Here is a 21,255-nt window from a genome sequence, read left to right as displayed (position 1 = left end):
ATCAACAATCTTACCAGTTAAGACAAGGCTGGTAGCTGATTCCTGCTTAAGCTGGCAAGCTTGTTAAACAAGAAAAAAACAGTCAAAAAACCAGTTCAAGGCTGTTATCAGTGTAATGTTACCTAATGTTTTGGCCTTAAACTTTTCTGTGCACTTAATTATAATCAGAGCAAAGAGACTGTGTTTCGTTGAACAGTTTTAGCATTATTGCGAAGATTATAGCAAAGGTGCCAGACTGTTTTTGTAGGTTTCTGTTGAGTAACTTCATCTGATGCGTGTGAAAGCAATGCAGCCAAAGACACGAGGATGTAAAAAGAAATCAGCCGGTGGCAGGGGATCCTAACTCAAACTGGCAACGTCCCCTAAAAGACACATTCAGGGTGTTTAGGACTCACCTGAGGGTGTAGTTCCCAGGGTAACGTCTGGATGTAACTTCCTACAGAAGGTGTGGGGGCTGGAGCTAATGCACTTTTCATCCTGAGGAACTGGGCCAGTTCTGCCATTTTGCAATGTTCCCACCGGGATTTAGAGAAGCAGAGAGAGGCGGTCGAGTCAGTCCTGCGGAGGACAGAGCCCCATTCGTTCAGCCTTCAGTTACTCACAATACGGGGTGAGGTGATTAAGTGGAGCGGCACTGTTTCGGGTTCGTGAGGGTCTATCTGAAGCGTGCTCCGTACTCTCACTGTAAGATCAGCACTCGTAGTGTGCCAGAGAAGAAGGGAAATGAAAACATCTGGAGCTTTAAAGGAGCTGTCCAGGCCAGTCAATGAAGAGACTCCTCATTCATGTGGCTCAGGAAGTCCCAGCTCTGCCTCAGAGACAGTCATGGTAGTTTAATGTGAGGTCTTCAATCAGTAGTCCAGCTGGCCCACTGTCTCTCTGTCTGTGTATGTCCGTGTGGGTTATTGCATCTTGGGGTTCCTCAGATTGATTCAGTACAACAGTAGCTCATTCGTAGCTCTGTCACCCCCTCTCTTTCTGTATGACGTACTACATCGTGGTGATGTGTAGTTTGATTCTGTGCTAGAATGGTTCAGTAATAATCATTACTCTATCATCCCTCTGTCTCAGTGTAGGGTACTGCGTCATGGCAGTCCATATATTGATTCAGTTCAACAGGAGCTCAGCACTAATCGTTACTCTATCGCCCCCTCTCTCTCAGCATGGGGTACTGCATCCTGGTGGTCCACGGGCTGAACAGGCTGTGCTCTCTGGTGGGGAGGTGGGGGGCCACGGCCCTCACTGTCTCCATGCTGCTGCTGCTGCTGCTCTTCTCCTGGAAGACCGTCCAGCAGAATGAGATCTGGCTCTCCCGAGAGGCGCTCTTCAGGTGAGGCAGTGTGTGTATGTGTGTGTGTGTGCGTGTGTGTGTGTGTGTGTGTGTGTGTGAGTGAGTGAGCATGACTGGGTTTGTACGCACATTTGTATGAGGTTGAGAGGGTGGGGGAGGTAGGGAGAGGGATGGGAAATTATGTTCCTCTGTGTGTGTTTGTGTGTGTGTGTGTGAGAGTGTGAGAGAGAGAGAAAGAAAGAATTAATGAATGAAATGAGAATGCAAGTAAAGATGTGATTAAGAGAACATCAACGTATCCAGTGTCTGTATGCAGCATTTGAAAGGTTCTCTGCGGTCGTTGGCTGCTGGATCTCTCCTCATTACTCTTCCACGGTTTGGCAAAGTGATTTCTGAATGCGCACGCCTTTACACTGAGCTGCTTTACTACGCCATGAACGCTGGGAAGCAGGACTCTCTCATTAATCTGAGCAGACACGATACGTCACAGCACTCGAACGGCGATGAACGATACGGCAGCGTCTCTGCTCTCCTCCACAGCGGTCCTCAGCTCTGCCTCCGTCTCGGCCTCATATTGTCTATCGATCTATTTATCCGTCCACCTCACCTCTCCGCTGCCCACGGAGCAGAAAAGTTTGCAGCCTGAAAGTTTTCCTGGAGGAGCTGCATCTCACAGCTTTATTTTTGTTGTGTCAATATTTTTTTTCCTTTTACCTCAGATTACCTTTTTTGTCTTTTTGATTGTAGCCCTGGTTCTCTTATCAGATTACCATTTTAATCAAGTTAGTTTACTGGGGCCCTAGTTCTTTTTTCAGATTACCACTCAAATCAAGTTAGTTTATTGGAGCCCTAGTTGTATTCTCAGATTACCACTTTAATCAAGTTGGTTTATTGTGGCCCCAGTTCTCTTCCTTGACTAGAGATTGTTTTTTTTTTTCTTGTTCCTCCATTCTTTCTTTCATTCATTGTTTCCCTGCTCAAGTGTTTTCATCATTTTTGTCAAAAGCAACAGAAGAAGCGATGGAAAAGAGCTGATTAACATTACTTGACCGTTTCTCTCTCTCCCTCTTTCTCTTTGTCGCCTTTGTGTCTCGTGTTTGAAAGCTCGCGCCGCTTGGCCTGTGTGTGTGTTTGTGTTTTTGTCACACTTGGCTGACATTAAATACGTTTCTGTGGTCCCTCCCCACCCCTTTCTCTCTCTCTCTTTCCCTCATTCTCTCACTCTCTCTGTTTCTTTCTCTCTCTCTTTTCTTCTTCTATCTCTGCCTAGATCTGGCATCCAGACCATGCCTCACAATGCCAAGGTACACTACAACTACGCCAACTTCCTGAAAGATCGAGGCCGCAACCAAGAGGCCATTCATCACTACAAAACGGCGCTGAGGTGAGCCTGACTGGGGTTATCAGAGCGTGCGCAACACAAACTCTAACGTTCTGAGATGACAGGGGATGGAGTCCCACCATGACAAAGGGGAGAGCCTGTGTAACTGCCACAGTGCCAACGGCTCAAACTCACGGCCTCAGTTACGCAAGGCCTTTTCCCACAAGACTACGCAATACGGCCACCTGCTTCCAACCAAAACACGTATTCAGCACGAACTCCCACGTTCAAGACAAACACATTTAGCGCACGCAGTTTTGTTTGTCTGAACTTTGTCTTTGGCTCTTGATCACCTGACATTCGAATTCCTCTGCTTGTCAGTTTGTGTTTCTCGCCGCAAAGCTGTTTAGGAGAGCACGCTCCTGTGTTCTGTGAGACAGTGTAGAGAGTGGTTTTCGGCCCGTGTTGACTAACAGAAACTCCCAGAGCGTTTTTGGTGTGTGTTTGTGTGTGTTTGTGTGTGTTTGTGTGTGTTTGTGTGTGTGTGTGTGTGTGTGTGTGTGTGTGAGCTTACACAGGAATGGGGTCTTATCCTCATGTGGAGTCGTTGCTGTGTGAGATTTCGGAAAAGGCCTCCCCACTCCAGAATTGCGCTGTAACCGGGTAGGGTGGCGCTCGGTGGCGCTGTCCAGGTTTCCATAGCAACCCTCCCAAACAGTGAAGTGGCTGGTAATAGGGCCGGGGTGTGTGATGCGGTGCCAGGGCCGCGGCGCCCCTGACAGCTGGAGCCAGCGAGTGTGTGTCAGGGGACTGTATTAGAACCGCATGGCGCTATTGTGCAGCGTGAGAGAGCTGACACGGGCTTTGACGGAGGCCACCCAAACCCACCCATCAGGACCCCGAGCACAATGCAAATCACCCCCCCCCCCCCACCAACATGCTCACCGGACTGCCGAGACTTCCTGTTTATCACTCATCCTCTTGGTTTCTCATTCTCTCTCTCTCTCTCTCACTCTCTCTCTCGCTCTCATTCTCTCTCTCTCGCTCTCTCTCTGTCAGTCTCCCCCTTCCTTCCTTCCTCGTGTTCTGTCTCTCCAGCTCTAACTGTTTGTGTGTGTGTGTGTGTGTGTGTGTGTGTGTGTGTGTGTGTGTCTCTCTCTCTCTCCCTGTCTCTTTCGTTCCGGTTCCTTGTCACTCACTTTGCATTCAAGGAGGGACATCAGTGCACATCATGTGTTTACACTACCCACAGTCCTCCACTAGGAAGCTCTAGTGGGCAGTAACCATGGCGTAAAGAGGCCACAAGCACAGGGCGCAGGTTTAAACCATCATCAAATGCTTGAGGAAAAGATCAAGATCTTTTAGAGGATCAAGTTGAATTCACAACCGAAAACTGATAATGAACATCCCCCGAGCTCTCGCTCATGTCTGGGTTTCTAGCCGTGACTGAAAACCCTTCACGAAGCGGTCAAGGGTTTCTGTGAGGGGATGGGTTCAAGCTAGAATCCCGTGTAATTTTTGAAGTTGTCAAGATGCCTCTTAGGACCACGAGGCCTGCGAGCCATCTGGTTTCTTCATTGTGCCTGCTCGGATGTTTGGGTTTGTAGACCGTAGTAAATCTACATGCGTTTTCTTGTCTTTCTTAATGAATTCACCTAAAGAGTAAGGAACTGTTAACTGATTAAAGCCATAAAGACGTAAAGAGTATTTTTCTGCTTTTATTGCTGCCGCTCAGCATGGCTGCAAATAAGATGAGCGGTGAGCATTAATTTATTTATGGAATAAAGCCGGCGTTAAATATTTGATGAGTGTGGCCGGCAAGAAACTCTATTCTCGGGCATACTCGCGCGTGCATGCTTGCAAACCCACACAAACTCATGCACGCATACACACACACACACACACACACACACACACACACACACACACATGCTTAGACACGCACAGATGCACACACAAACATAGGCTGGAAAACAAAACACATGGCTTGCACACACAAGGCCAAACAGCTCTGTGTTCAGTGCAGCTTTTGGTTGCTTGACAACCGCTCACGGAAACAGCTAGGTACCATTACACTGCAGCTGAAATCAATATTGCACACCAGTATCCTTAGAGAGGGCACCTCTGAACCGTGAAGTCAGCAGCAGCAAGCATGCAGTCTTTATTGCTCTGAGATGAACAATCAAATCATTTCCATTGGCTGAGGGCTTAGGGTCAAACGTCAAAGCTGGCTATTACCTAGTGGACTGTAACCCTGTTGAAAATACATAGATTTGGATGTGGCTGATCTATATTTAATCACGTAATAATAATTGATAATAATTTATTTAATATTTCCCATACAGGTGTGCAAAGCACATTCTAGATAATATATATCAAAAGTTGACAGTGAAAAATACACATAAAACAAAATAGACAAAATAAAACACAAGTCACTACGGTGAGCAATGGGAACAGAACAAGTAAAGCTGGTCACAAATAAATGTTAGGAATAAACCCAAAATAGTTGCAAAAAATAAGAAGCAAGTTTAAAGAGATGACTTTTTAAAAGGGATTTAATGTCTGTGCAGCCTTGACACTGTGTTGTTCCATAACATGGAGCAGAGAAAGCTTGATCTCTCTTTGTTTTAAGTGGGTTGTAGGGACTCAAAGAAAACTCTTTTCTGGAGATCCGAAGGCCTATTGTGGCAGATGGAGCGTAGCTCCAGAGATGTACTCAGAGGCCAGTCCATGTCGTCCCTTAAAAGAAACCAATAAAATGTTAAACATATCCTAAAAGCAACTGGTAGCCAAGTAGCAAAACTTCAGTTTTATCTGAATTTAGTTGGACAAAATTCTGAGCGAGCCAATTTTTTTACATTGCTAAGACATTCTTGAAGAACAAATATCACCAGGCTTGACAGACAAGTACAGTTGCAGTCTGCATAAAAATTAAAAGACACACAGTACTTTTGGACAATTTGGCCAGGCAACAGCATATAAAGAGAATAAAACATCAGCCAGTTGGGTGCAGGCCAAGAGAGCCTTTTACTCTGATCCACATAGCATTTTGACAGCCATTAAAGGAGTAAAATGTAATAGCATCACAAAGCTGCTTTGTACATGCACCTCCATAAGACAGGCTCCAGGTTTAACTGCATATTCTCAGGCAGGTACCGTCCCTCTCTTGGTCTGAGCTCACCCGTAACAGTTCATCTCGGCGACCGCTTTGGAAAGGATTCAAGCTACTACTCTTAATGGAACCAGGGACCCATTAGTCCTCCCACTCCCCCGGCGTCCTCTGGATGTTATCCCCAGGAGACGCGTCACTCTCTGTCTCTCTCCCTCTCGCTCTGTCTCACTCTCTCCCTCCTCCCGGTTGAGTGTCTCCTGCCTCGGACAGGGTAATTAAGGGGGTGTCCGGCGCTCTCTTGTGGCCTCGGGCTGCCGATGTAAGAGGACGCTCCAGTTCTCCTTACACGCAGCTACACTCACACACTCGGGGTCACCCTGGGGTGACATGATGCACACTGACACTGAGATGAAGACTCAGAGAAACAGTCGTCCCCCCCCATGCTCACATCCCCCTCTCTCATTGGCAGTGTAGCAGAACAGGTATTGGCTGAAGTGAGATGCAGGGGATATGATATGTTTGTCGTTTCATCCGTTTTGCTGGTGTGTTTCTTCCTGCTGCGTTCCTCTCCGCTCGATGGGCAGAAGTGCTCTTGTGATAGCATAAAAGGTAAAGCATAAAGGATGCATTCATACAGACAGGTCAGGGCCACAGGTTAGGAGGGTGCGGATGTGGAGAGTCGGAGGGCCAGGTCTCTCACCGGTGTCCCGCCTCTGTCTGCCTCCCTCCATTCAGGCAAAGAGGACCAGATACCCTGGAACTCTGTGACATGCGGAGCATACACACACACACACACACACACATATGCACATACGCACGCACGTATGCACACAAGCATACCTACACACATACATATACACACACACACACACACACACATGCACATACGCACGCACGTATGCACACAAGCATACCTACACACATGCACACACAAACACACATACATACACCTACACACATACATATACACACACACACACGCACACACACACACACACTTGGTAGTGCAGTTCATGTTATTCCCTGTCTGCAATGACTGGATTATAGGAGGGCTGCTTCACATGTATATAGCTCTCCCATACAGAGCAGTCTGAGTCGGCACAGATGAGCTCCTCCAGCAATCCCTGCCTTTCCCTCTGCCAGGAGAAAAATGTTACTCTTATCCTGCTCCAGCATGCATTTGCTCTGACAGTAATTGCCTGCCTTTAAATGGGTTGAGTGCAGTTGATTTTTCCTCCTCTTTTTTTTTTTTTTTTTAAGAAATCGCGCGCAACCCTGGAGTTTAATTAAATCTCACTTTTGTTCATTTTCTAATGGATGGTCTGAAGGAATTAGTATTCCACGCTCATCTCAGCCATTTGTCTGAGTCCCCTGCCTTAAGAGGCTTCTCTGGCCAGAAACAGCTGTTTGATCGATACGGTGCAAGTGGCAGCTGTTCTGCATTAAGCCTCGCGCTGTAGAGACACTAGGGCCAGAGGGGTTTCTGACGGGTGGGCAGGCTCAGCTGGAGGTAAAGGTGAAAGGTGGCGGAAAGAGTACCAACTTCTGCTGCTGAAGGGACTGTGCGCGGATCTGCTGAAGGGATGGGTTGCCATGGAGACGGGGCGAGGGGGAGCCGCGCTGCAAGTTTGGGGGAGTCTCTCACTCGCCCCTCACGTCTGCTCACTCTCTCCTCTCCTGTTTTCTCCTCTCCTCTGCCTCCCATCTCCCCTTTGCCTCTAACTCTCTCTCCTCTGTTGTACTCTCTTCTCTCTCTCTCTGTCTCCCTCTCTCCCTCTCCCTCTGCTCTCTTTCTTCTCCCGCTCCCACTCTCTCCCTCTCTCCCCTCTCTCCTCTCCCCTCTCTCCTCCCACTCTCTCCCTCTCTCCCCTCTCTCCTCTCCCCTCTCTCCTCCCACTCTCTCCCTCTCTCCCCTCTCTCCTCCCACTCTCTCCCTCTCTCCCCTCTCTCCTCTCCCCTCTCTCCTCCCACTCTCTCCCTCTCTCCCCTCTCTCCTCCCACTCTCTCCCTCTCTCCCCTCTCTCCTACCACTCTCTCCCTCTCTCCCTCTCTCCCCTCTCTCCTCCCGCTCTCTCCCTGTCTCTCACGCTCCCCGCTCTGGTCCAGGCTGTACCCACGCCACGCCAGCGCTGTGAATAACCTGGGCACCCTGACGCGCCACCCGGAGGAGGCCGAGCGCTACTACAGGAAGGCCCTGGAGATCAATCCCCAGCACAACAGAGCCCTCTTCAATCTGGGTAACCTGCTCAAGTAGGTATAAAAACTCACGCACTATGCACATATACACGTATATATACACACTCTTACACTCACACACACACACACACACACACACACATACACTCACACACTGATTTGAATGGTCAGGGGAGCTGATTAACTCCTCTGGCCATGGCTCCCCCAGGTTAGAGAGGGGAGTAGCCTCTGCATCAGCACAGAGGCGCTGACACCAAGTGGCATGTCAGTCTGTCTGTCCTGGAGAGCACATGTCCCTGCCACTTACGTGTCTGTGAGAGTGACAGTGAAAGAGCCCCACACTCCTGCAGTGTCACCACAGCACCATCTCCCAGCTGAGAGCCGCCCTCTGACAGCGATGCCAACCGACCTCAGAACAGCAACAGCCAGCTGCGCTCAGGTCCTGCACGGCCGTCTCAAGAGGAGGCCTTGTACTCGGCAGGTCACGCTACAGCTCATCCGTCTTTCGCTCGCATTCGTTCCCCCACCCTCCTGACCTGCCCGTTCAAGCAGCGGGCCACGGCGGACGGAACATCATTACGGGCGCAGCGCTCAACACAGCGACAGAACGCGGGGGCCCCAAAGCGGGGGGCAGCGAGCCAACATCACGCTGGGAAGATCCCAGGCTTCGGAACCTCCGCCACTCCAACGCTGCTTCCTACTTGAATTCCTGCTTACCCGGAGAGATCAGGCGTGGCAGCAGGCACAGAGCCCCCATTCAATGACCCGTGAGGACTCGGCCTCCCAATGCATCTGCCTAATAGCGGATCCAGCCAGTCGATAGAGCCATACATGCTGAATTACTGTACTTCAGTTCCGTTGACAGGGGGACGAAATGAGCTTTTGAAATTGAAGGTATCCAATTTCCCAGCACAAGCATGCGATGATTCCACCGCTGCAAGCAGAGCATGTGGCTACCATATGGGTACCGCCTCCCCCATTTATAAGCTTTGCTTTATATGATTTCCACTTCCCTGCCGGGGCCCCTCCTTCTCTCTTCAGCTTTGACCAATGAGAGAGTGGCAATTGTGATGTCATCACGATTACTGGCAGTGGGAAACCTGACACCGTGAGCTGCAGCTACGGGCCTGTTACAGTGTGTCGTGCCCAGCGCTGACTGCCAGTACGCCAGCGGAGGGGGCGTTGGCTTTCCCTCCTCACCTCAGTCTTCCTCTTCTCCCCATCGCGCCCTCACCTTCCGCTTGCAGTTAGGCTGCAGCTTGCAGAAGCAGGTGGGGTTGGGTTACAGTCTCATCAGCTCCACATACCGAATGTCATCTTTAAATAAGACCAGTTTTCTCCCCGGAGAGACTCCGCATGTATTCTGAAATGGTCACGAAGAAATAAATGCCAGTAGCCTGAGAATGTTTCCCTGCCAGTTCACAGCGTGTACGTCTAAACGTATGATGTTAAAACAACCTGTAAATTGTTAATGGGAAAAGGTTTCATGTCAATAGTGGAAATCTATCTTTAGCTGGTATATGGCCGCTGTGCCCCTGCATTTCTTTTAGCTGGCCTTTTTAGCAGACACTGGCTCTGTGTGTGTGTGTGTGTCTCTCCAGCTGAAAGGAACTTATGTGCATACAGCCCCATTCTCTCACTCGGATGACAGAATTCTCTCTCTGAAACACAGCAGGAACATGAGTGTGCTATAAGTTTATAAGTGCTATGAGTGTACTATAACTCAGTGTTATAGTAAGGAGAAGATGACACACAAACTGCACTGAGGGTGTGTCTTGTGTAGGGATCGTTCCTCAGTCAGTTCTGTGCAGTGGTGACAGTTCAGTTGTCATCCTCTCACTTTCACCTTCGCTCATTCTTTCATCTCTCACTGTTTCACCTCCTCATTCTTTCAGCCCATCACTCTTTCACCTCTCACTTTTTCACTCCTTCCTCTTTTGTCTTCTGATGCAGCAGCGTTTTATTGCTCTGTTCAAGTCATGTGTTTGTATATTTGTTCTCAAAATGGGAGTATAGGATAGAATAGGAGAGAATAGGAGTTTATCTTGAAAGTCCTGTGGGTTGGTATATCCAGGTGATCTGATAGTAAATTCTCTTCACTGGTTGAAGCCCCTCCCCCCACAATTGTGATTGGTGGAGAGTGTATCGCGTAGTTCCTGTGTTTTTGCTGAAAGGTATGTTCCCCTCTGCACTCTCAGGTCCCAGGGGAAGGAGGAAGAAGCAGAGCGGATGCTGAGAGACTCCATTCAGTTTGGCCCGCACTTTGCCGACGCCTACTCCAGCCTGGCCTCCCTATTTGCCGAGCAGGTGAGGCCCCTCCCACTTCAGACCAATTTCTCACTCAGGGTGGAAGAATAGCTGTTGAGGAGCGGCGCCTTCTTGGAGGGCGTGGGTTCAACTCTGTGTGGGTCATGCGCTGATACAGAGAACATTAATTGAACTGCTCCTATAGAATCCACATATCAAGCGGGCTGTAAGGTGCACAGCAGCAAAGGCCTTGTAGTGGTGGGCTGTTCACTCAGTGCTTGACAGAGTATGTGGTCTAATGCTCACTGGCCTTGCCCAGCTCTGTGGGTGAGACCATAATGCCAGAGCCATTACAGTGCTGTGTAACTGTGAGGAAACTCCTCTCCTCTCCTCTCCTCTCCCCTCAAAGGATGTACTTCGTCAGATTGATGAGACTTGGAAAACCTGGTACAACTTTTATAAGGGGTTTAGTAATGTCTTTTCTGGGTTTCTGTCTTCTGAAAAAGTAGTTTTGTTTTCTTTTCTCTGCTTGTACTCTGCAGTTTTCTGTTTTGTTTTCTTTTTCTTTATGCTTTTCTCTGAGAAATATGCAAATTTATAACACACGTTAAATACGGAGCTTTTAAACGTCACAAGTCTCCTCCCCTCACCTCCCCTGCTCTCCTCTTCTCAGATCTCCTCCCCTCTTCTCTCCCTCTCTCGACCTCAGCGATCAGAGAGCACCTCCACTCCGCGGCACCACACACCCAAAATTCAATTAAAAGCTCTAGCTCTATGGCGGTTAATCTTGCCATCGGGAATGGAAGTTTGCTGTTTCGGCCTGCTGTGTTCAGCCTTCGGCCCGTGCATCTTCATTACCATAAATTAGAGCCAGTTTCGGAGGTTACATCAAGATGACCACAGACTCACCTCAGTTTTTGTTAATTTATTCATTTTATTACACCACGTTTACAGCTCAACAGCACGTTGAAAAGCTTCGGTTGAGTCATCAGAAGAGCTATAATGAAGCAGAGGCTAATAAATGAAGAACTTCCTTTATAGGCCGAGCCGGAGCTCTTCAAATAGACCACCAGATCATATTTCAAGCACATTCATTATGCAGGGGTACCCAGGTAGCACAGCTGCGCAGATAAAAGAGACTCTCACAGCTGCTTTAGCTGGATTTCAACCCGGTATAAGTAGGTAAGATGAGTCAAATAGGAAAATATGTGTCAGGGCATTTGACTGAAGTGTGAAATATGCATTTTAGTTGTTCAAAGTGCAGTTTTACTTACAGGAGTGTAAAGACAGCTAAGAGGCGTCTTCTTAATAAAGGCGTACTGCATCATGTGCAATTTTCTGTTGTTGTTTTTACTCTTGCAGCCTCATTTTTAGGTTCTTTCTTTTTGGAGAAAGTTTAGTGTTTGGCAATGCAGTAAACAAAGGCAGAGTTTAAAGCGTGATGGAGTGGTTTCCTTCAGTAGCAGAATAATGGGTGCGAGATTGATCTTATCTGTGAGAATTCCTGCTCACCCCCCCCAATCTCCCCCCCCCCCCCCTCTCTCTCACTGCTCATGTGTTTGTGGATATTTCATGGGAACGACAGTCATAATTGTGTCCTGTGCTCATGCGGGGTCAGGTAATTAAACCCTGTCATTGCAGATGCATCTGTACTCCCCATTACCTAGTTTCAGGTAGCTCCTCCCGAACCAGCCTGGACTGGTTTTGTGGTATATCAGACCCCTGGCAGATCTCACATTCATTTTCACAACCAGGCCTAGAGTTTGGTTTCCTCACAAAGGAAATCAGTTTCATGAATCTGAAGGAAAGTTTTATTGACTGTTAGTGGATCTGTGTATCTTTCACTTTCAAGTCACCCTTGCTCTGTGATAATGTCCTGCTTATTTCTACATCTGTTTGAGCTTGCTATCCTCCCACACAACCTGCTATGTGGTTATTAACCCTTGCGCTTCTCTCTCTCTCCCTCTCTCTCCCTCTCTCCCTCTCTGTCCCTCTCTCTCCCTCTCTCTCCCTCTCTCCCTCTCTGTCCCTCTCTCTCCCTCTCTCTCCCTCTCTCCCTCTCTCCCTCTCTGTCCCTCTCTCTCCCCTCATACTCACAGAAGCGGCTCACTGAAGCCAATGACATCTACCTGCAAGGCATTGAGAGCTGTCCAGACAGCTCAGATCTGCACAATAATTATGGGGTTTTCCTGGTGGACACAGGTCAGTTCTATGAATCCAGAGTGTGTGTATGACCATCACTGATACAGATTACTGGCCACTTCACTCAGTGTGTACTATGTGTATGAGTAACTGTCATTAAAGCACTAGATCCATTTAGTTTTGTGTATTGTACATGCATTGCTTCATTATAAGTTTTTATTATCTTTTGTTTGATTGCCTTATTTTTTTCTTAATTTTGACATTTATTAAAAGCTTAATTGTGTCTCTTACTCTTGCTTAAGTATGTGTGTGGGTTTCTTTTTGTACAAATGAAGGTGATGATGATGGTGATGATGATGATGTTGATGAGGATGATTATTAGTATTATTATGAATTCGCCCATGCAGGGGATGCAGAAAGGGCAGCCATCCACTACCAGCATGCCGTGCGCCTCAAACCCACCCACTACGTCGCCATGGTGAACCTGGGCCGGCTGCTGCGGTCCTCCAACGACAACAAGGAGGCGGAGGCATGGTACAAGAGGTGAGGCGCCTGCTCTGATTGGCTGACCGTTGGAGTGCCCCAGTGCACTCCGTCACACAAAACATGGAGACAGTGGCACTGGCTTCCCAGGAGCCCCTTCCAGAAACACCCTAAAGGACAGGCTAGGGTGCAGTGGAACTCTGTAGGATTAGGGCAACACACAATAGGATTTTCAAGGCTTGAACTCAGACTCTGACCCACATGCTAAAACTACTTATGAACAATAATGGTTTGGGACAGAGCGAGCCACCTGAGGAATTAACCCACTCAGCCGCTGCAATGTGTTTGAATGTGTGGCTCATGGAATTGTATCCGCTGCAGTCTAACACTAAAGATGAATATGAAGCGACGTGAACAGGAAGCGACTACTGTATTTGACCCCGTCCTAACCCCTGACTCCTGACCCCTGACCTGTGCCCCAGGGCCCTGCAGGTAGCGCGGAAGGTGGAGATCCTGACGCCTCTGGGGGCGCTCTACTACAACACGGGGCGCTATGAGGAGGCCCTCCAGGTGTACCGCGAGGCCGCCGCCCTCCAGCCCGACAGCGCCGACATCTGGCTGGCTCTGGTGAGGGACTGGTGCGGGGACAACGCAACCCGAGCACCAATAAACCGACACAGAACCAAGAACCCTGCGTCAGACTCCTGTTCTACCTCCAGATCAGTCTGGAACTCTACCTTTTAGAAAACATACAGTATTTGAGTCCTGATCAGGGAGTAATTCTGCCTTTTAGAAAATACATTTAACCCTACCTCCAAATCAGTCCTTTTAGATAATATATAGTATTTAAAAACAGATCAGGGGGTAATTCTGCCTTTAAGAGAATAAGTATGACTCTACCTCCAAATCAGTCTGGAACATTACCTCTTAGAGAACATACACTATTTACAACCAAATCAGGCTGGGATTATGCCCTTTAAAGAATATGTTTAACTCTACCTCCAGTCTGGTTCAGTCTGGAACACTGCCCTTTAAAGAATATACACTATTATACACTGACCTAAATCAGGCTAGAGTTACACTGTTTACAGAAGGTAAGTAGTTTATATTAAACGCACCTTTAATTTTCCATTCCAGCTCTTAGGGTCTGTTTCGGATCACTGTCTGCTCTGATTTGGGGCGGAGTAAATCTCGAGTCCAGGCTCTGGACTGAGTCCAGGTCTTTACTGCGGCTGGGCTCAGGTCCCCGACAGTGACAAATGGAGCATTAAAACTGCTCTAACAGAGACAACACCGCTGTGCCTCCACTCAGTATGCAGACAGCCATGTGTCCCCTTAGCGTCGTCTTCGGACGAGAGCCTGTGGCCCTTATTGTGTTATGTTTTATGAACTTCAGCGCTACAGCGGGGGTAAGGCCAGTCCGGCAGTCTGAGAGGAATGTTAGAGGCCTTCGGTGAGGGACGTTGCATAGTAACGAACCGATCCTGAGGTATTACAGCGAGCGCGTTTTGCATTTGTTGTTCACTAATCTGTCAAGCCAAGTTTTTAAGAGGTCTTGTTTTGATTATGGAACTGAAAGGTATGTATCCTGACTCTAACTTCTGAGCATTTAAGCAATGTGCCTGCTTCCCTCATCTTATGAAACTGAAAAATAGTGCTGTACACAATTTAGCAGTGACGGAGCTCAGCATCGATCAACATTGCTTTTTGACAGATTTTTGGCTCTGACCACTGAAGTGAGTAATGTCAGCGGGGCTGTATGCAAACATAGATGCCTTCAGACTGAGCTCATTTCTGTGGCGTGAAACAGCATGACATACAAGTATTTCCCCTTTACAAGATGCCAGTTCAGCACAGCCAGTATAATACATCAGTCAATATCTGAGGCACCTGTACAAAACAGGGGGGCCTCTAATGTGTTGGCCCTCTTCCCCCCCAAAGGACTCTGAATCCATACAGACTCATACCTGTGTCTCAGTCTGGAGCTGTAGCCTGTAGCAGCACACTGAGGCCGATGACAGCTCCTGCTGCTGTCACCCGATTGGCTCACTCGCTCATTACCTCCGGGCTAGCGGGCATTTTGATTGGATCACAGAAACAACCGAAGTACCACCTTGTGAGGAGTCGTGCGGACACCCAGAGACGCACGGATAGACCAGCTGGCCACAGTCTCTCCTCGGTCTGTCTCCCTCTAAATGAGAGGTGTCCCTCTGAGCTCCTGAATGGCTGGTGCGCGAGTTGTTTTTCGCTCCAGCCACCGATCTTAATTTCGTAACTTAATTACCTCAAAGGTTTGGCAGTTTTTGATCGAATGATATATTACAGCTGAGGATTGGGCCTACTCTTAACGCTGCGGTGTGTTTGGGAAAAAAAGCGCAGCGGTGTAGAGCGTGGAGCTAATTAACTCGTCGGACCAATTAGGCGAGGGTAATTGGCTGGAACGGAAGCCAGAGCGCACGCACCGGCCCTCGGGGGGAGTTGCGTGAAGTTTGACACCCGCTCTGAACCCTTCTTTCCCGCCGCCAGGCCCAGGTGCTCGCCATGGCCGGCCGGACCAAGGAGGCGGAGAAGATGACCTTCGGGATCGTGGCGAAGAACGCCGGGTGCATCGAGTGCTACCGGCTCCTGTCCGCCATCTATAGCAAGCGCGGGAGCCACAGTGAGGTAGGCAAGCCGCCAGACCCATCCGAGAATCAGACCCAGCCTGCATGTTCCCCTGTGGAGAAAGGGAGGAGAACATGGTGGCAGTGTAGTATAGTGGTAAAGAGCAGGTCTTGTAACCGAAAGGTTGCTGGTTTGATTCCCCACCGGGGCACTGCTGCTGTACGCTTGGTCAAGGTACTTAAGCCAGAATTGTTTCAGTAAAAATCCAGCTGTATAAATGGATAATGTGTAAAAATTGTGACTTATGTAAGTCTCTCAGGATAAGAGCATCTGCTAAATAAAAAAAATGTAATTTAATGAATGTGGCTGGCTCACACCAAGCTTTACTGTTTCGGCCCCGCTTTCGCTCTTTTAATTGCACCTTGCAAGTGTTGCTATGTATTTGTCGTTATCGCTGTTGAAAATCGGCAGGCGCGTGCCAAAATTCGCACACGGGCTTGATGCCGTTGACAGCATCGTTCTTCGGGTACCCCAGGCTCTCCGGAGCACCTGACGAGGTGCCGTTCTCAACACCCCTGCCGATTCCTCTCCAGAGCGGAGGTTTAGGAAAAGAATTCCCAAGCATCTCTGTCCGCAAGGTGTCAGATTTGATCACAGGCTGAGCCCCCCTCTTTTGCTGACTGCGACCGGGACAGTGGCAAAACAGCTTGCCGTTGTCCTGTAGGGTATAAGGGTGGGCAGGTCGCCCTGGGCAGGTCGCCCTGGGCTTCCTTGTCTCGCCCCTCTCAGGCACCTGCGATTTCCTCTGATGACGTCAGTGGAATAGCGCCTACCCTCCCGCTCGACTGTGGTGCGCTGTGCGACTTTTAATGCGAGGAATAGCTGTCGGCCATGTGTGAGAGTACAGGAGGACTGCATTCACCTCACCTCAGCAGGCTGTTGTGGTGAGATGAACCTGCTGCACGGCCACTGATTGCAAAAAAACAGGGCTGTGTCAGGGGGGAAAAAAGCAATTCTGACTTACTCTCTACTTTCTAGTGTGGAAAGGCAGCGCTGAGGATTGTCAGAGCTGTGCAGTTAGAACGGGGAAATCTGAAAGATGCCCCTTTCCTGCATCCCCTTCTCCTCAGACTCCTCTCTCCCTCATTCTCTTCTAGGCTTGTGCCTCTCAGGGGCCAGGCAGGGGAGCCGTTTCCCTCTGCTTAATTACTGCTCAAAAAAGCCTGCTTTGCTAAAACACACAGACATGTAGTTCCGACTGAGTCCTTTTTCAAGGTGAAATATAGAGCACGCATCAGGGCATGTTAAAGCCACATTTCCTTGGTTTTTCCTGTAGTTTGTCCCCTGATTCTCTCACTGGCGGAAGGAGGGGTTTCGGGGCCTCTGGAGCCATTATGCCGAATCTTCCCCTAATGTAGCTCTCACGAAATAAGTCTTTTTTCCTGGGGATTGATTGCCTTTCCATCACCCGAGGAGGAGAAGGCTTGGGAACAGTTAAAATTAATTACTTTGTAGTTCCTGTCTCCCCCCCCTTTCCCCCCCAAACTGAAGCGGGAGACCTGCCGGGACTCTTTCAGCTGTCAGTGGGTAAATTAAACAAGGTTATAGAGGAATTGCAAAAGGGGGGTGGGGGCTGATATTTTAATGCTGAGTTTAAGATTCACTCTAAATCATTAGGGCTTAACCACGGGCCTGGGAGAGCATGATGAAGTGGTAAAAATCCTCTCTCTCACTCTGAGCTTCAAGTGCTGAAAGCTGTGTGAGGATTGGCTCTGCTGGGAGCGGTCCTTCTAAGACGAGCTGCTGCACTGGTGTAGAGAGAGCACACTCCAGTGTTGGGGGAGTATAAAGACTACACACTGCAGTGCTGGAGGAGTGTAGTGTGTGTGTGTGTGTGTGTGTGTGTGTGTGTGTGTGTGTGTGTCTGTGTGTGTCTGTGTGTTAGTGACAGTGTTCCTGTGGTGTGCCAGGCCCTGGATGCACTGGAGAAGGCCCTGCAGCAGAAGCCCAGTGATGTAGGCGTGAGGGCGGAGCTGCACTTCTCCAAGGGGAACCAACTGAGGGAGATGAACCAGCTGGACAGCGCCTTTGAGGTGGGCACCCCACTGTCCTTTCTATACCCCGTCTCCCCTTTCTCTGTCCACTCTCTCTGTACCCCATTCCCTCCGTCCCCCTTTACCCCTACCCCTTTCTCTGTAACTCACTCCCTCCCTCCTCTCTAATCTCATAGCTGCTGTAACTCTCTCCGGACTCACTCCTTCCACTTAGCTCCCTCTGTCTTGCCTCTGTCTCTCTCTCTATCTTGTATCCCACCTGTCTTCCTTTCTCTCTATCTCTCTCTCTTTGTGTACCCTTTTCTCTCCTGTGACTATCTTCTCTGACCACTGTATCAATGGTGGATCGGAAGTAAGCACCTCTTTCTCTCATCTGATTTCAGCACGCTAACTGGGTCACCTCTCTGTCTCCAGCAACATTATAAAGGTTGCACTGGCATGCTGGGAAAAACGTACATATTTTTGTGTGGGCTGTATGGTGCTCTCTGCACAGTACCCTTAATATTTCATCACCCGTCGTAACCTCAAAGTCTCTTTTTTTTTCTCGGTTCTTCATCAGTGGTGTGAACAAGTCCATTTTAACATTTTAACAGTTTCTGAGAGGTGTGGAAGTACCCAAGAAATAATATGAACAAATTTGTTTTGTTTCATTTTTTAAAATGTTCTCAAAAATGTCCAGAGGCATAAACAAATACAGAGTAAGCAGCTGGAGGACAGAACAGGAAGTGGGACTGAAGTGGCAGTGGATGTTGGGTAACACATACTGTAATATCCTTTAGTATCTTCATAGGTAAATAAATACTGCAGTCTCCCCAAGCCACATTTGTAGGGAGAGATAACCTGTCTCTAGTAGACTGCTATAAACTCTTTCCTTCTATATTCCTTTGTGTGCTAAAAAAGGAGGGAATTAAACTGTCTCCTCAGAGAGGAAGCCAGCAGGGCAGTGCTGTGCACAAGAGTTTATACTATGAGTTTCCTTCAGAGATAAACAAGCATACTGGCTTTCAGGGGCTTTGGCCTGGTTCCAGGGTTCCTGAATTTGTTTGGGTAATGCATGCTTGTGAAAGCCTTTGAAAGGTCATCTTGCATCACACAGGTAAGAGTTTGGTCAAAGATATCACACCCTTTATTGTCTATTTGTTTTTCCATGGTAGAGTCGTTTAATACAAGGTCGCAGATGTGTGTCTTCGATTGTGCAGGCGTTCATGGCATATGTCCTTGGAAGCGAGGTGACAGGGTGGTCATAGTTCATAAAAGGCCATAGTCACAAGGTTTAGCAGGGTTTTGGAGCCACCCTGTGTCCAAGTTTGGTACTACAATGAGTAAACTTCTGTGTCTCCGAGACCTTTTTGAGCACAAGACTGTTTCTCTCTTGCTCTAAAGCGTCTTTGTGGTGTCTCTCCCTCAGAGCTACAAGCTGGCAGTGGAGCTCAACCCTGACCAATCACAGGCCTGGATGAACATGGGAGGAATACAACACATCAAGGTGAATATAAATAAAGACATGTAAAGCTGAGCATATATTCTCTCATCATGTGTGAACTGTGTGTAATCCAGGAGGAGTATCTTTTACCCCCATGCAATAACTACTACTACTACTTACAATAATAATAATAGTAATAATAATAATAATGGATTGTATTTATGTGGTACCTTTCAAGGATCTTAGTAGCACTAGTCCTTGCCACAATCTGTTCACTCAGTGAATGCTCTAATATTTAGCCTGTCCGTGGTTTTGGTTCGAAGTATTTTGCCACCTTCAACCGACCAATTGAATTCTCGTCCAGTGTTCTGTTCCTTAACCACTGAGGTAACTGGGTCTGCAGTTCTTGTTTCTGTAACTGCTTATCTGACTGGGTTTTCGGTTCCGGTCCCGGTTTCCCAGGGAGACTACGCCCTGGCACGGCAGTACTACCAGAGGGCGTTGCAGTTGTCGCCTGGCTCCAAACTGCTGAAGGAGAACCTGGCCAAGCTGGACCGTCTGGAGAAGAGGCGGAACGGGGCGTAGAGGCACGCCCGGAGGGGGCCGGGTGTGCGAGGAGGGGGTGTCGCCGCAAACCCCCCGAGGGGAGTCGGGGGGAGCCCCGTGGTCCTGTGCCCCGTCGGCGGGACCGTGCTGGGGGGGGAGGAGACCCAATTAAGGGACACTGCAACGAAGCAGGAAGCGTTCTTCCATTAGCCCCGGGAAAGCTTTAAATGTCAGACCGTCTGCTTTTGTATGCGTCCTTAAAAACCACCCCAGCTCAGCACTGAGCTCGGGAAGGAAATACCGTTATGCTGACCTGATCTCATCTTCGTAGGATCCCCCTCACTGTTTAATTCGGTTATCTTGAAGGGAGGGCACCAAGGCTAAGGTGTGTGCACGAGCCCTTTCACCTCAAACTGCTCTCGTATCCAAGCCGACCGCAGACCAAGAGACAAATTAAAGTGCAGCGCAAAGGGGAGCGTGACACTCTCCGGAAGCTGGAGGAGGTGCCTTTTCTCACTTTTCTCTGCCTGAGTCCCGGCTGTTTGAACAAGGAGTGTTTCTGCACGGCATTCTCTAACCTGTATGGATGCGACACATTGCTACTCGGTCAATGTTGCGGCTGAAAGCAGCACGTTTCTGACTGCTCACTGTACAGGTGTATGAACGAGGCACATTTTTTTGTCCTCCAACGCACAGTTGTATGAACAAGGCATGTACAGTATCTGAGAGGTCGATGCAGGTGTGTATGAAGGTGGTGTGTTTCTGTCCGGTGATCATACAGGTATATGAATACCTGACATCAAAAGCCCATCGTTGTACTGGTGCATAAGTGTGGCACCTTTTTGATCAGTCATTATTCAGATGTATGAAGGTGACACAGTCAATGTGAACTGGGAAAGCCGTATGTGATGTTGGCTTTGGTCAAGTGAAGGGATTTTCTTCTGGTTCCTTTGGCATATTTCATTTCAAAAAGCCCCACAGTCAGTTACTCTTGGATAAAATCCAACGGCAGTGCACCCAATGTTATTATTTTTATCATTATATCCTTAACAGGGTTTGTATTTGTGTTTTCCAGTTCAATATGCAAACTGGATTCTCATGTTGAATATCGTAAGTGAAAGCTGAATGTACTGTAATGTTGAATCCAGTAAAAATGACCAATGCAATGATTGTAATTGACTTTCACCAGAAAAGCTGATCGCTTTCATCCTTTGTCACATGCTTCCTATCACTTTTCATTATTTCATTTTTTCATTATTTTATTTTGTTGTGAAGATGTGGAGGATAGGATTCTTGGACAGCCTGTGGCTTTTGTAAAACTCTTCTAGAATGTTTAGATTTATACCCTTTCTCTAATGCTGCAAGTGCTGCTTTGAAGATCTAGCAATGTGATGCTACACTCAGCTTCATATAAGTCCTGTCATAGAGTTCCTTGCTCTTTGGGCTCTAATACTCCAGTACACCAATCCTGATATTATACTCTGAGGCCTCATGGGATTTGTAGTGTTCTTGATTAGAATATGACTAAAAGTATATGTCATCCTATTAATTAATTAATCTGGTTGACAACGATATTCACAACCATAAATGAATTCTGGTACAAATTCAAAGAAATGGACCAGGAGCACTTAATCATATAGGATACATTTTATATCTCTTGCGCTAATATATTTGAATGTTATAATAAAATATACGATTGTTCTGGCCATGTAAATCATTGAACTGTAAATATTCTTAATTTATGGAAACATATTTTTCTTTATTTCAGATTATTTTGTATGAGCATGTAATGTTTTGATGAATCACTTTGAAGTACAGTAATACATATGTACAAAA

The 21,255-nt window shown here is 48.0% G+C and overlaps 1 protein-coding gene across 1 annotated transcript in view; it reads left to right on the top strand.

The window, feature by feature from the left end:
• LOC118771983 (protein O-mannosyl-transferase TMTC1-like) overlaps positions 1 to 19,545 on the top strand; it is a 90,573-nt gene extending 71,028 nt beyond the window's left edge. The window contains exons 9-19 of the mRNA XM_036520193.1: positions 1,163 to 1,330; positions 2,562 to 2,675; positions 7,831 to 7,974; positions 10,119 to 10,227; positions 12,267 to 12,369; positions 12,717 to 12,852; positions 13,275 to 13,419; positions 15,319 to 15,456; positions 17,367 to 17,489; positions 18,859 to 18,936; positions 19,336 to 19,545. Coding sequence (XP_036376086.1) covers positions 1,163 to 1,330; positions 2,562 to 2,675; positions 7,831 to 7,974; positions 10,119 to 10,227; positions 12,267 to 12,369; positions 12,717 to 12,852; positions 13,275 to 13,419; positions 15,319 to 15,456; positions 17,367 to 17,489; positions 18,859 to 18,936; positions 19,336 to 19,458 — 1,381 coding nt within the window. The 3' untranslated portion in view covers positions 19,459 to 19,545. The remainder of the gene's footprint in view (positions 1 to 1,162; positions 1,331 to 2,561; positions 2,676 to 7,830; positions 7,975 to 10,118; positions 10,228 to 12,266; positions 12,370 to 12,716; positions 12,853 to 13,274; positions 13,420 to 15,318; positions 15,457 to 17,366; positions 17,490 to 18,858; positions 18,937 to 19,335) is intronic.
• Positions 19,546 to 21,255: the final 1,710 nt, after the last annotated feature.

This window comes from Megalops cyprinoides, chromosome 25 (assembly GCF_013368585.1).
Source record: "Megalops cyprinoides isolate fMegCyp1 chromosome 25, fMegCyp1.pri, whole genome shotgun sequence".
Lineage (NCBI taxonomy): Eukaryota > Metazoa > Chordata > Actinopteri > Elopiformes > Megalopidae > Megalops > Megalops cyprinoides.
The sequence above is the reverse complement of the archived record's forward strand: the minus strand, read 5'-3'. Positions and strand labels throughout refer to the sequence as shown.